General features: G+C 46.4%; 1 protein-coding gene across 3 annotated transcripts in view; it reads right to left on the reverse strand.

Moving 5' to 3' along the window:
* The window catches only part of BLTP2 (bridge-like lipid transfer protein family member 2), a 32,587-nt gene that overhangs the window by 5,874 nt on the left and 11,996 nt on the right, over positions 1 to 14,717 (reverse strand). For 2 of the 3 annotated variants that reach the window (XM_011731985.3, XM_071082573.1), the window contains exons 18-29: positions 14,463 to 14,665; positions 14,197 to 14,315; positions 13,856 to 14,076; positions 12,964 to 13,154; positions 12,734 to 12,833; positions 12,389 to 12,591; positions 8,853 to 9,147; positions 4,493 to 4,650; positions 4,017 to 4,223; positions 1,355 to 1,454; positions 944 to 1,126; positions 465 to 586 (exon numbers count right to left, since the gene is read on the reverse strand). In XM_011731985.3, the coding sequence (XP_011730287.2) occupies positions 465 to 586; positions 944 to 1,126; positions 1,355 to 1,454; positions 4,017 to 4,223; positions 4,493 to 4,650; positions 8,853 to 9,147; positions 12,389 to 12,591; positions 12,734 to 12,833; positions 12,964 to 13,154; positions 13,856 to 14,076; positions 14,197 to 14,315; positions 14,463 to 14,665 (2,102 nt within the window). The remainder of the gene's footprint in view (positions 1 to 464; positions 587 to 943; positions 1,127 to 1,354; positions 1,455 to 4,016; positions 4,224 to 4,492; positions 4,651 to 8,852; positions 9,148 to 12,388; positions 12,592 to 12,733; positions 12,834 to 12,963; positions 13,155 to 13,855; positions 14,077 to 14,196; positions 14,316 to 14,462; positions 14,666 to 14,717) is intronic. The other variant, XM_011731992.3, reaches the window with a different exon arrangement.

A 14,717-nucleotide genomic window follows, 5' to 3' on the forward strand; every position in this document is an offset into this window, starting at 1 on the left:
ACAAGTCTTGTAGTAAAAGTCTTGTAGTAAAGTGAAATAGAGAAAGGAGAAAGAAATGGGGAGGTCTCTTCTAGAAAGCTAACCTTTATCTGTCACTGTTAATAGCAACAGTAGTAGGTCAATGCAGAAAATTTGGCAATGTGGATTTCACAATAAGTCAGGCCCAACAGGATGGGGATGGAGGTGGAAGCAGGGAATAGTAAATGTTTTTAGGTGTCCAGGTGACTGAGTAGAGAAATAACTAGGAGAAAACAATCAGGCAAACAAGCCCTACAGTCTGAGAGACATTCAGGCCTTTCCTAAATAAGTGGAATTTCAATGGTCACTGCTGACTAAGATAATGTATCAACCACAAGGCCCTTTTTCAGTGTGAAGCATGGCTTTTCTTGCAGAAGCCCAAATAAAGCACAAAGTCTGGGTGTTCCTGTGAGGCTAACCAGCATTCTACAAGGGCCCATGCTCACCTTCCGCTTAGGTTCTACGTGGAGCAGCAAGTTGTTGACAATGTCCAGGATCATGGCATACTGAGCTGGGTTGGTGGAAATTTCCAGCTCATGGTGGATAAGGGTGAAGGTATCCACAGCCCCTAGATAATTGTTAGCAGCTAAATAAAAGGCTCAAGTTTCTACCTAAATATCTACTCCATCTCTTTACCCACATTTGGAACCACCCTACTAGTCAACCCCACAGAAAAGGTGAGAGGTGCTCATGGGTAGAAACATGTTTATTTCAGAATCATAAAGAATGCCCATTCATCCCAGCTCCCTCTAAGAATAGAGGTTATTTTCTCATAGCAGAACTTACAAAAAACAGAGCAAAGTGAAACATTAATGCCAGTGCACAGTGGACTTTTAATAACTCTACTGTCTCAGAATCACCAAGGAAATAACTACTTTACTAATTTCCCTAGTCCTCTCCTAAAAGCCTTTCAAGCCCTGAATACCTTCCTGCTTCTTTAGGAGATCTTCCTTTTCCTGGTTCTCAAGAACTTCAGGTGGCTTAATCTGAGTTGCTAGTTCAGGATCAATGTCATGGCTGTAACTAATATAGTACATTCGGCAGCTGCAACGCGAAATGATCCGCTGGACTTGCTGGGCTTGTTGTGCCTCAGCTGGCTGGTTCCAATCTGGGAAGAGGTGGGAAAGAGATAAGAAAAAGACATTCTCAATAAAGGTAATGTGAGAGCCTCCCAGCTATGTCTCGGAAACTCCAGAAACACCGCTTTCAACCTAGCCTAGCACAAAATGGTCCTACTACTGCATACATTGACGTTAAGAATAGGAAGGGAAATGAGGTCCCTTTGGGATGCACATCTGTTCCTAATTATTTGATGCAGAGGAGGGGGAGGGCTGACCTGTGGTTGTGGTAACCATGCCGCCCACTGCCTGCCCACTCTCCATCAGCTCCTGCACAGAGTCCAAACTACGCTGCCGGTGCTCCTCGATATTCTTCACCTGAAGACAGAGATGCAGGCAACTTTAGCTCCTGGGGAAACAGTGGCTTGTCCTGGACAACTGGGTGACAGATCTCCATATTTCAAGTAGTTACACTTACTATCTAGACCTCCACTGCATGGAATAGCTTGAACCATCTCCCAGGATAGAGGACGTACTTGTCTCATTCTCTTGCCCCAGTTCACCCAAATTCTCCAACCCAACTGCATTACATGCACACTTTGCCAGGCCCGCAGGTCTCGAGCCAGAAAAACAATGAGCAAGGTTCAAATCTAATCATGTCTTGGGCAAAATATCTCATTAAAAAAAAATTACTTTCCCACCCATTTTGTTATTTGTTCCATTTGTGTTCTTGTTGTTTTCTATCTTCAGATAGATAACCACTCTGACAATGTTGCCATGGGGGAAGGTAATTGAATTATTTTTATTCACTCTGCCAAGCTGAAGTCAGAGTGAATAACAGAATGAGTGAGATGGGAAGACCACAGCAGATGGTGGATCTGTCAAGCCTCAAAAAAATATAGGAAAGGCCAAAGTCCCTCGTACCTAAACCAAAGACGTTCCACTCTAACGCTAGTATCACAGCCTGAGGGGGGTGGGGGGCAGGGGGCAAGAGTTCACATGCAAAAGAAGGCATGCCTAAAAGCAGCAGAGGTGCAGAAAATGCCAGAAAGATCCAACAGCTCATCCATTCTACTTCTGCATGAGTAGTTAACACCTGTGCTTACCTCCTAAGACTACTGATAAAGAGCACTGCTTGCTTGAATGAACCACAGCTCTTATATATCAGCATGACTTCTTGTACTACCAACAACCAGTCCCTTACTTGGCTTGACATCTGATCTTTTTATTTTTATTTTTTTTGAGACGGAGTCTTGCTCTGTTGCCCAGGCTGGAGTGCAGTGGTGCGATATCAGCTCACTGCAACCTCCACCTCTTGGGTTCAAGCAATTCTCTGCCTCAGCCTCCCGAGTAGCTGGAATTACAGGCGCCCACCACCACGCCCGGCTAATTTTTGTATTTTTAGTAGAGACGGGGTTTCACCATCTTGGCCAGGGTAGTCTTGAACTCCTAACCTCGTGATCCACTTGCCTCGGCCTCCCAAAGTGCTGGGATTATAGGCGTGAGCCACCGCGCCCAGCCTGACATCTGATCTAAATGCTCATTACCTCTTATTACACTTGAGGTTGCCTGGACTAAGCCCTAAGGTCCTTGATATAAGAAGCATCAGCCAGGGAGGTGAGAAGAGGGACCCTTTTATCCCCACTAAGAATTGCAAATGGATTTATCACTGTGGTCCTTATCAGATACAGCTAGATCCTGTAACTCATTTGGGGGTGTACCATGCCCAAGACAATGTGGGCACTTAACACCTGTTAAGTAATAATGCACAATATTGACTAGGCATATCTCATAACCAATAGACTCTCCAATAATTCTGATGATATTATATTTTAGAAGTTACAGGGTAAAATATAATCTGGTTCAGTTTTACCAAGAAGCTGAAAAGCAAATTAACAACCATGCAATGCAAAGACAAGCTCCTTCCCTTATTTCTGCCAACTGCTCACAATCTCACCATCTAACAAAAACATTATCTTGGCTGGGTGGGGCATAAGCCTGTAATCCCAACACTTTGGGAGGCCGAGGCGGGCGGATCAAGAGGTCAGGAGCTCAAGACCAGCCTGGCCAACATGGTGAAACCCCATCTCCACTAAAGATACAAAAATTAGGGGGTCATGGTGGGGCGCGCCTGTAATCCCAGCTACTCAGGAGGCTGAGGCAGGAAAATGGCTTGAACCCGGGAGGCAGAGGTTGCAGTGAGCCGAGTTCATGCCACTGCACTCCAGCCTGGGCTACAGAGCAAGACTCTGTCTCAAAAAACAAACAAAACCACATTATCTTGCCACACACTTAAGACCTCCCCATACATACTGACTTTAAAAAAAAAAAAAGAGTACTTTCCACCTGAATAAAGATTTATATTTTCAAAGCACCTTATTATGGGATCCTTTCAACAATCTTGTGAGGGTGAAGTATCAATTCCATTTCACAATTAAAGGTGACTTGTCCAAGAGCTCATGGCTACTATCATGGGAAAGCTATCATTAGAACTCACATAACCTGACTCCTAGACAGTCTTTCATTCAACCTCACTGCCTTGCTGAAATAACCAATCAGTCATTTTCATGAGAGGACAGAGAATGGGCAGATAGTGAACTTATCGAAAATTCTGAGTCACTGCCTGTTTTCTTGGCTGCCTGCTGATTAGTGTGAACATTAATAGGGATCAGCAATCTTAAAGAGTAAAAAAGTTCCAGTCCATTTTATACTAGTTCTGGGAAATGAGAATTTCTTTTGCAATGAAATAGAACACCATGAGGAAAAAAAAAAAACAGTACTATACGCTTCCAGACCAGAGACTGCCCACATTCAAGGTGTTATCAGCCTCATTATTCTGCTAAGCTAGTAACAGTAGGTTACTGTCAAGAATATTCCAGCCATTAGAAACTCTATGGAAAACCAGGAATATAATGGGCCTTCACAAATCCACTCACTAACCTCTAACCAGAGCTGTCGGCCATCCTGCTCCGTGGGGCTGCTCTCAGTGGTGGCAAAGTACTGCATGCCATCCAAGAGGCAAGTCCAGGATGTCTTTTGCTTCAATGTATCACCATACCAGGCTGGATGGTGCTGGCACTGCAGCAGTTGGGCTTTGGCAGCTGACACAATGACACAGCCTTCTGTCTCTGCTCCACGAAGAACCATCTATGCCAGAGATAGAAGCAGAGTTAAGCTACCAAGGAAGATGAGAAGATTAGTGAGCACATTGTATCAACCATTGCAGCTAGATCTAATTCTGGCTTACTGAGGAAATTTTACTGGCATCTGGACATAGAAGTGATTATCTATGATACCTATGAGAAGGACAAATTTTTTGGAGCTCTATTTACCCATTCATACTTAGAGGTGGGGGAAGGTGAACAATATGATCATGATCTAGCCTGATGTTGAGGTAACTTGTAAAGAGAAGGTACCTGACAGTTGACCAGTTCAATAAGGCAGTTTCGGTTGTATATGTCATCCGTCTGGCAGGCAGCAATGCCACACAACTGGTCACTCATGCCTGATTCCTCTTCTGTGAACACTACAAACCTGTCTGTCTCTTCAATTAGTTTCTGCAACATGTAAGCACCTGGCAGAGAAATAGGAAGCAGGGAAAGGTCACAGTCTCAAAGGGAAAGACTTTTCCCTTTCCAGAGCCAAATGGATCTTCCCTCAATTTATCCGGCTAGATAAGGGCTTAGAATACATCCTCCCAAACCTAGAACTCTAGCCCAGCCCATCCCTTGACCCATGAAGGCAAAACAAGGGTTATTTCATTTTCCCTTTTTTTTTTTTTGAGACAGAGTCTTGCTCTGTCACCCAGGCTGGAGTGCAGTGGCCTGATCTTGGCTCACGGCAACCTTCACCTCCTGGTTCAAGCGATTCTCCTGCCTCAGCCTCCCGAGTAGCTGGGATTACAGGTGCGTGCCACCATACCTGCTAATTTTGTGTTTTTTTAGTAGAGACTGGTTTCGCCATGTTGGCCAGGCTTGTCTCGAACTCCTGACCTCAGGTGATCCGCCCACCTCGGCCTCCCAAAGTGCTGGGATTACAGGCGTGAGCCACCTCGCCCAGCCTTCCTTCAATTTTACTAAAAGTACAGATTCCCAACAGAAACTGAGAAATGCTAGCTAACACTTTTTTCTCTTAGGTATTACTCTATGATCTCTCCCTTACCCCCATTTTATTCCTTTTCTCATTTCGTATTATTTTACACGCTATTTGACCACTCTTTTCCACTTGAAACCACTCTCTTGCCATCAATGTTATTATATTCTCCTAGGTCTGCTGCTTCCCCTGATTATGTCTCCAGGCCCTCTTCCTTCTCCGAGGTCTAAGCTCCTCAGATCCATCCTTGGCATGTTCCCTTCTCTTTCCTATTCTTTCTCTTAACGGGTTTGTCTAACAGAGTGTATGGTTAAGAGCACAGTCTCCAGAATCAAACTAGTCTGCCTGTATTGTGACCTTGGGCAGTCTGCCTCTCTGCGTGGCAATTTCCTTATTTGTAAAAGAGTAACTCTCTCATAAGATTGCTATGAAAGTTTAATGGGGCCAGGCGCGGTGGCTCACGCCTGTAATCCCAGCACTTTGGGAGGCTGAAGTGGGCAGATCACAAGGTCAGGATATTGAGACCATCCTGGCCAACATGGTGAAACTCCGTCTCTACTAAAAATACAAAAATTAGCCAGGTGTGGTGGCGCACACCTGTAATCCCAGCTACTCGGGAGGCTGAGGTAGGACAAGAGTGTGAATCTAGGAGGTGGAGACTGCAGTGAGCTGAGATTGCGCCACTGCACTCCAGTCTGGTGACAGAGCAAGACTCCGTTTCAAAAAAAAAAAAAAAAGGAAAAAGAAAATTTAATGGCATAATACATAAAAATATTTCGCAGAGTACCTACCACACAGTAAGCAACTATTATAATATTCTTGGCATTAACTCTTAGCTCTATGCTGAAATTCCGAAATATCTCTCTTTATAGCCCTAAGCTTTTAGACCCCAATTTCCAGCTGTTTGTTAGACATTATATTGATAGCCTACTAGTGACACAAATTCAGCATGCCCAAATCTGAACTTAACAACCCTACACCTCCCCAAACCTGTTTAGTCCCAGGCTCTATTTCTGATCCATCATGCCAGTCATCGGGCTCAAAATCAAGTTGTTACAATTTTCTCCCTTTCACTCCTCCTTCCAACCAGTGGCCAGTTCTCCCATATGCACAATAATGTTTCCATCCATCTTATCTCCATTCCCACTGCCTCCACCTAGTTCTAGCCCTCAATGTTTTTTGTTTGTTTGTTTGTTTCTTGAGATGGAGTTTCACTCTTATTGCCCAGGCTGGAGTGCAATGGCGCAATCTTGGCTCACCGCAACCTCTGCCCCCGGGTTCAAGCAATTCTACCATCTCAGCCTCCCGAGTAGCTGGGATTATAGGCACGCACCACCACGCCTGGCTAATTTTTATATTTTTACTAGAGACAGGGTTTCACCATGTTGGCCAGGCTGGTCTCCAACTCCTGACCTCAAGTGATCCACCCCTTAGCCTCCCAAAGTGCTGGGATTACAGGTGTGAGCCACTGTGCCTGGCCCCAGCCCTCAATGCTTCTTATTGAGACACCATAATAGTTTCCTAATTTGTCTCCCCACCTCGTTTCTTCCTCTCCAATCCTCCTACACACTACTGTCAGATCTGTCTTCATAAAACGATGACACACCCATATTCAAAAACATTCAGTAGTTCACCACTGCCTACTGTACAAGGACCAAAAACTCCTTAGCCCTATATGAAAGGTCTTTGGTGATCTACCCCAGCTTTCCTTTCTAGTCCTTTCTCTCACTCTTTCTGTCAACTAAAAGAGACTGTTTACTCTCTGTGATACTGTGAAATATATATTTGGTCCTCCCTGTTTCCTGGCATACGAAATCTAAAATCATTAGTGCCTCCAAAGTGATGTCTTCTTGTATGCTGAGTTGACTGGTTGCTGGCAGCCCCTAAGTAGCTTCAGGATGGTGGCTGGTCACTGGAAAGACTCAGGCAGGATTAAAGTGTTATAACTTTCAGTCCCACCCCCATCACACACACACTTCCTGGGAAGAGAGGGGCTGAAGGCTAAGTTAATCACCAATGGCCAGTGGTTTAATCAATCATGCCTACATAATGAAGTCTCCATTAAAAACCCAAAAGGATAGGATTTGGAGAGCTTCTGGATAGCTGAACACGTACAGGTTCCTGGGGCGTAGCGTGCCTGCCTGGGGAGGGCATAGAAGCTTCCCGCCACTTCCCATACCTCGCATTATGCATCCCTTCATCCATATCCTTTGTAATACCCTTTATAATAAACCAGTAAACAGGTTTCCTTCAGGACTGTGAGCTGCTCTAGCAAATTAATTGAACCCAAGGAGGGGGTGGTGGGAACCCGTTTATAGCCAGGTGGTGAGAAGCACAAATAAAGCAACCTGGAGCCTGTGACTGGCATATGAAGGAAGGGGCGGGGGGCTTAGAGACTGACTCGTCAACCTTTGGCATCTGATGCTGTCCTCAGGTAGATAGTGTCAGAATTGAACTGAATTAAAGGACACCCAACTGGTGTCCGCTGCAGAATTAATTGCTTGCTTATTGGTTGGGGAAAAATTCCCACATATTTGGTCACAGAAGTCTTCTGTGTCAATTGTTTCTGAGTGAGAGAACAGAAAAAACACTTTTGAGCTTGGGTTTTTCCACTCAAGATTCTCCTTTGAACACACTAAGCTTTCAAACTCCACTCCTACTCAGGTTATTCCCTCCACCTTGATTGCCCTTCCATCCCATTTCTATATGTTCAAACCATATTAAGCTTTCAGGGCCTGGCTCAAATGCTACTTCCTCAATCAACTCTCCCCTGATGGTATTCCCCCCTTCACTCCTGTCAGCAGTAACTCCATTTTTTTTTTTTTTTTTTTTTTTGAGATAGAATCTCACTCTGTCACCCCGGCTGGAGTGCAGTGGTGCGATCTCGGCTCACCGTCAGCTCCGCCTCCTGGGTTCACGCCATTCTCCTGCCTCAGCCTCCCAAGTAGCTGGGACTACAGGCGCCCGCCACCATACCCGGCTAATTTTTTTGTATTTTTAGTAGAGATGGGGTTTCACCGTGTTAGCCAGGATGGTCTCGATCTCCTGACCTCGTGATCCGCCCACCTCGGTCTCCCAAAGTGCTGGGATTACAGGCATGAGCCACCACGCCCGGCCCCATATTCTTTTTTTTTTTGAGATGCACTCCTGCTCTGTCACCTCCACTTCCTGGGTTCAAGCGATTCTCATGCCTTAGCCTCCCAAGTAGCTGGGATTACAGGTACATGCCACCCTGCCTAATTTTTTTTGTATTAATTTTGCTAAAGATGGGGTTTTGCCATGTTGGCCAGGCTGGTCTTGAACTCCTGACCTCAAGTGACCCACCCACCTCAGCCTCCCAAAGTGCTGGGATTACAGGGGTGAGCCACTGCACCCAGCTAACTCCCATTTTCTTTTATTTCTCTCTTGTGACATTTATCACTTTGTTTCTTTCCCTTACTCATCTTGTTTTGGCTCCATCACTCCCCTTCTGATTCTCTTCTGGCCACGGGACCAGACCATTTAATGCCCCAATATCACTGTTACTTAATATATAAGACTTAGGTGGCCTCAGAAGGAAAAATGATAGTTTCACTTCTGCACATAGATGGAAGCAGCCATGACTCAGTCCTTTTCAAACTCTTGTCCAAGCCCATATCCATGTTCTAAACCCAAACCCATAAAGTCTCATCTCCCCAAGCTTACCTCCTGATGACCCCTTATCAGGCCGTCCACTGAAGCTGGGAGTGTTAGCACGAGGTGGGGCTGAGGCACTACTTGGGACACCCCGCTTTGGCTTTTTGGCTGGCATCTGTGGATCAATCTTTAACCCCTTCAGGGCCTCCGTAGAGAGATTACGTTTGAGTACAGCTGCCTTTTTGTAGCCATCATATAACCCAAAGGCAATGTCTCGATTAGTAGTTGTCCAGGAAATCCGTAAATCTACTAAGTGCAGCTGATGTGTATGAAAGGTAGGATCCCCATCACGAGTAGAGAGCTCCTACGAAACAGGAAAAGGACTTCAAGGCTTCAGGTAGCGTGGAAATTGCCCCCAATGCTGCTGTTCCACAAGGGCAGTGATAAGAGAAAAGTTTGTTGAATAAGAAACGTGTTGGCCAGGTGCAGTGGCTCATGCCCGTAATCCCAGCACTTTGGGAGGCCGAAGCGGGCGAATCATGAGATCAGGAGTTTGAGACCAGCCTAGTCAATCTGGTGAAACCTCATCTCTACTAAAAATACAAAAAATTAGCTGGACGTGGTGGCTGGCACCTGTAAACCCTGCTACTCAGGAGGCTGAGGCAGGAGAATCACTTGAACCTAGGAGGCAGAGGTTGCAGTGAGCCAAGATCACGCCACTGCACTCCTATCCGGGTGACAATGAGAGACACGGTTTCAAAAAAAAAAAAAAGAAGGCCGGGCGCGGTGGCTCAAGCCTGTAATCCCAGCACTTTGGGAGGCCGAGACGGGCGGATCACGAGGTCAGGAGATCGAGACCATCCTGGCTAACATGGTGAAACGCCGTCTCTACTAAAACATACAAAAAACTAGCCGGGCGAGGTGGCGGGCGCCTGTAGTCCCAGCTACGCGGGAGGCTGAGCCAGGAGAATGGCATGAACCTGGGAGGCGGAGCTTGCAGTGAGCTGAGATCCGGCCACTGCACTCTAGCCTGGGTGACAAAGCAAGACTCCGTCTCAAAGAAAGAAAGAAAAAAGAAAAGAAATTCACTGGGCAAGGTGGGGAGACAGACCCTGGAGAAAGAAAAACTAAGTGGTCTTGGCTTATGTATTATATTACATTTGAACTATACCTGTATTTTGTTTGTTATTAAAAAATGTTTTTAGAGTTCCTCTACAATTCTTTTTTGAGAAATGGAAGTCTATTTTGCCCAGACCGGTCTTGAACTCCTGGCTTCAAGCAGTCTTCCTGCCTCAGTCTCCCAAGTAGCTGGAACTACGGGTACAAGCCACTGTGCCTGGCCCCACTTTATCTTATTTTTAAAATATGTTTATTTATTTGAGACAGAATCTGGCTCTGTCTCCCAGGCTGAAGTGTAGTGGTGTGATTTTTTTTTTTTTTTTTTGAGACAGTCTCACTCCATCACCCATGCTGGAGTGCAGCGGCATGATCTTGGCTAACTGCAACCTCCGCCTCCCAGGTTCAAGCGATTCTCATGCTTCAGTCTCCAAGCACCTGGGATTACAGGTATGTGCTACCACACCTGGCTTGTTTATTTATTTATTTATTTTTATTTTTTTTGAAATAGAGTCTCACTCTGTCACCCAGGCTGAAGTGCAGTGGTACGATCTTGGCTGGCTGCAACCTCCACTTTCCGGGTTCAAGAGATTCTCCTGCCTCAGCCTCTCGAGTAGCTGGGATTACAGGCACCCGCCGCCACACCCAGCAAATTTTTGTATTTTTTAGTAGAGATGGGGTTTCACCACATTGGCCAAGCTGGTCTCAAACTCCTGTCCTCAAATGATCCGCCCACCTTGGCATCCCAAAGTGATGGGATTACAGGCGTGAGCCACTACACCTGGCCTAATTTTTGTATTTTTAGTAGAGACAGGGTTTCACCATGTTGGCCAGTCTGGTCTCAAACTCCTGACCTCGAGTGATCCATCTGCCTCAGCCTCCCAAAGTGTAGGGATTACAGGTGTGAGCCACTGCACCCAGCCTCAATGGTGCAATCCTGGCTCACAGCCTCTGCCTCTTGGGCTCAAACCATCCTCCCACCTCAGCCTCCTGAGTAGCTGGGATGACAGGTGCACGCCACCATGCCTAGCTAATTTTTTTGCATTTTTTGTAGAGAAAGGGTTTCACCATGTTGCCCAGGCTAGTCTGGAACTCTTGACTTCAAGGGATCCACCCACCCTGGCCTCCCAGAGTGCTGGGATTACAGGCATGAGCCATCAACATACCTTGCCTATTTATTTATTTTTGAGATGGGGTCTCACTCTGTCACCCAGGTTGGAGTGCAGTGGCACGATCACGGCTCACTGCAGCCTCGATTTCCGAGACTCCAGCCATCTTCCCACCTCAGCCTCCCAAGTAGCTGGGATCACAGGCACATGCCGCCACACCCAGATAATTTTTTGTATTTTTGGTACAGAGAGGGTTTCCACATGTTGCCCAGGCTGGTCTCACAAACTCCTGAGCTTGAGCAATCCACCTGCTTCAGCCTCCCAAAGTTTTGGGATTACAGGTGTGAGCCACTGAGCCCAGCCCCCACTGTATTTTATTTGTTTTGTTTTTTGTATTTTGGAGACAGCATCTTGCTCTGTCGCCCAGCTTGGAGTGCAGTGGTGAGACCTCGGCTCTCTGCAACCTCCACCTCCCAGTTTCAAGAGATTCTCCTGCCTCAGCCTCCCGAGCAGCTGGTACTACGGGCATGCGCCACCATCCCCAGCTAATTTTTTTGTTTTTTTAGTAGAGATGGGGTTTCACCATGTTGGTCAGGTTGGTCTTGAGCTCATGATTTCAAACGATCCATCCGCCTCGGCCTCCCAAAGTGCTGGGATTACAGACATGAGACACCGCACCCAGCTCTCCCCCACTGTATTTTAAATGACTTGAGAATTTCAACTTAAAATCCTTCCCTAATTGGGGGAAAAGTCCGTACCAATTTTTTTTCAGTGTTAGGAAAAAATTTTACTCTATTTCCTAAAGAGTAAGATACTATTTTTAGGAGAGAAAGAAAAGGTATTTTCGAAAAGAGGGATGCTGATACAGCTAAACCAAGTGAGTTTGTCATAAAGTAATGACATACATGCTTGGAATATAATGAGAAACATTACCAGGGACTTCGCCTGCAACCTACTCCTATGGACGTTATTGTGTTCCCCCCAAATTCACATGTTGCAGTCCTAACCCCCAATGTAATGGTATCTGGAGATGGGCCTTTGGGAAGTAATGACATGAGATCATGAGGGTGGGGCACTCATGACAGAATTAGTGTTTTTACAATAAGAGAAACCAGAGCACTCATGCACACTTGTGCTCTCTCTCCCTCTCTGCCATGTGAGGACAGAGACAAGGCAGTCATCTGCAAGCCAAGAAGACAGCCCTCACCAGAACCCAACCATGCAGGCACCCTAATCTTGGACTTCCCAGTCTCCAAAACTGATAAATAAATTTTTGTTATATAAGCCTCCCAGTCTCTGGTATTTTGTTATGGCAGTCCAAGTAGGCTGAGATACCTACTAATATAAATAAGGTAATAAAGAAACTGTGTCAGGCAGTACCTCCTCAGCTGTGCGATTGCTATGCCGTTGGTAGGTGAGGGAGGATAAGCTCAGCAGGTGGGTCTTTGTTACCAAAGGATCAAGACAGTGATCAGCATTCTCTTCAGTGGGTGAGGCCATCAGGTGAACGGTCACCTGACTTAGGTCACTCACCATCTGGGTAACACTCCAATCAGAGATAAGGCGCCGCATTACTGTGCCTGCTGAGAAAAAGAGGCACACAGAGACCATGCTGACCAGTTCAGAGGATAGTGTAAGACAGAGATGGAGGAGGGGAATGGAACTGAGAAAGGGAAAAACAACAAGGAACAGGATAGGAGAAATGAAAGGACTCTTTGATTTTACCTTGAGGTATGAGCCGCTGAGTCCCCCGAGTAAAGACATGGCCCTGACTGCACTCAATCTGGATGCCCCGTTGCTGGGCAAATGAGGCCCAATAATGTACCTGGCAACAAGAGAGCGTAACACTGAACAAAGAATGGCATGAGAGGGATGATTAAGGGACTCAGTATGAGAAACAAGAAAACTAGAAGCAAAATAAAGTGAAGATGTCAGCAGGGACATCAGCGCCTTACCTGCAGCTGGGGAAAGAGGGCTGTATAGGAAAGTTGCTTGTAGTGCTGACCAAGTTTCTTCTTGCTGGGTTTCAGGTTATTGAAGAGCTTTCCCCTGCAGATAGGCCTTGTGACACTAGTCCAAGTTGCCCAGAAGTTCTGCATCCAGCGCAGGGTACTACTATATAGCAGAATTCGGGGTTGGGATATTGCTGCAAAGGGAAGGACCGACATTTCCTAGTTATGGATGAAACACAGAGGTAAAGCTAAATCCTTCCCTTGCTGCACGTTGTAGAGGTTTAAAAATCCAAAATCCAAACAGCAACTGGCCTCACATTCAGCATCCCCCACTCCCTCTTCTTTCAAGGATCTAAGCTCTCTGCTTTCCCCTACTGCTATAGTCTAAAGTTTGCATCTCCCCAAAATTCATGTTAAAATACTAACCCCTAAGGTGATGATGTTAAGAGGTGGGCCTCTGGGAGGTCACTAGATCATGAGGGTGGAGCCTTCGTGAATAGGATTAGTGCCCTTTTAAAAGTGGTCCAAGGGAGCTCACTGACTCCTTCCACCATATTAGGACACAGCAAAAAGGCACCATCTATGAGGAATGGGCCCTCACTGACACTGAATTTGTCAGTTCTTTGATCTTGGACTTTCAAGCCTACAGAACTGTGAGAGATAAATGTTTGTTGTTTATAAGCTACCAAACTTGTGGTATTATTATAATAGCAGCCAAAAAGGTCTAAGACACCAACACTTTCCCCGCAAAAAAAAAAAAAAAAAAAAAAGGTCCTAACCTAGATTCTCCCTTGCCCTTCTCCCCTCCCCTACCCAGAGGGTCAAGCTAAAGTCCCCAGTGTCCATGCCTGCCCTCCCAGCCCTTCCTCCCCACTACCCCAGGCCCAAGCCTCACTTCCACTGTGCCGAGTCAGATCCATCTTGATGGAGAGATTGAGGTTCTCCGAGCGAAAGGCCCGGTAGGAGTCATGAAGCTGGCCCAAGGGCACCTCAGGCAGGAACTCTGGGGCCCGCAGAGTGACACTATGGTGATCATGGGGGTTCCCATGGCACAGCCACTGCAGGTCCAGTGTCATGCAGAGGTCAGGCAGGTGAAGGAAGCAGCAGTCGTCATACCTGCCTCACAACGGAGCCCCAGCCCTCAGTGCCCTGGTCACTCACTTCCCCTTGGCTCTTCCCCCTCCCTCCAACCTTAGTCCCTCACCCCATGGAGGACCCTCCCTTCACTCCACTCACTTAGAGGCTGTTCTCACGTTGATATCCAAGTCACCCTTGAACACAAACTGACCAGGTTTCCAATGAAAAGACAGGTGGCTCCACTCCCAGTGCATATTTTCAGTTGTGTTGTATGGATCCTATGATCATCCCCAAGAACTTGGTGAGATATAGGTAAGAAAACCATCCTCATCTCCCATATCAGCACCTTTCTCTCTTCCCACATGTGCTATACAGGCCTCATCCATATTATCCTGATAGGAAAAAAGTATCAAGACACCCCTTACCTCGGTGGCCAGCTGGTGCAGGTTCGCCTGTTCAATGTCCATGTGCCAGTCTCCATGGAACAAAAGACGGCTCTTGTCCCACCAGGGCAAAGGTGGGCTGGGGTCAGCTGAGGGCTTGGTCAAGAGGTCCACACACTGACCAATCAGTGTCCAGGCTGGATCCCAGCATGGGCCCCATACCACTGTGTACTGGAATATTTCCGCTGGGGTAGAGGAACAAAGGCAATAACTTGTTCACAACATTACACTTCTCTT

The sequence above is a fragment of the Macaca nemestrina genome, chromosome 17, assembly GCF_043159975.1.
Source record: "Macaca nemestrina isolate mMacNem1 chromosome 17, mMacNem.hap1, whole genome shotgun sequence".
Taxonomy (NCBI): domain Eukaryota; kingdom Metazoa; phylum Chordata; class Mammalia; order Primates; family Cercopithecidae; genus Macaca; species Macaca nemestrina.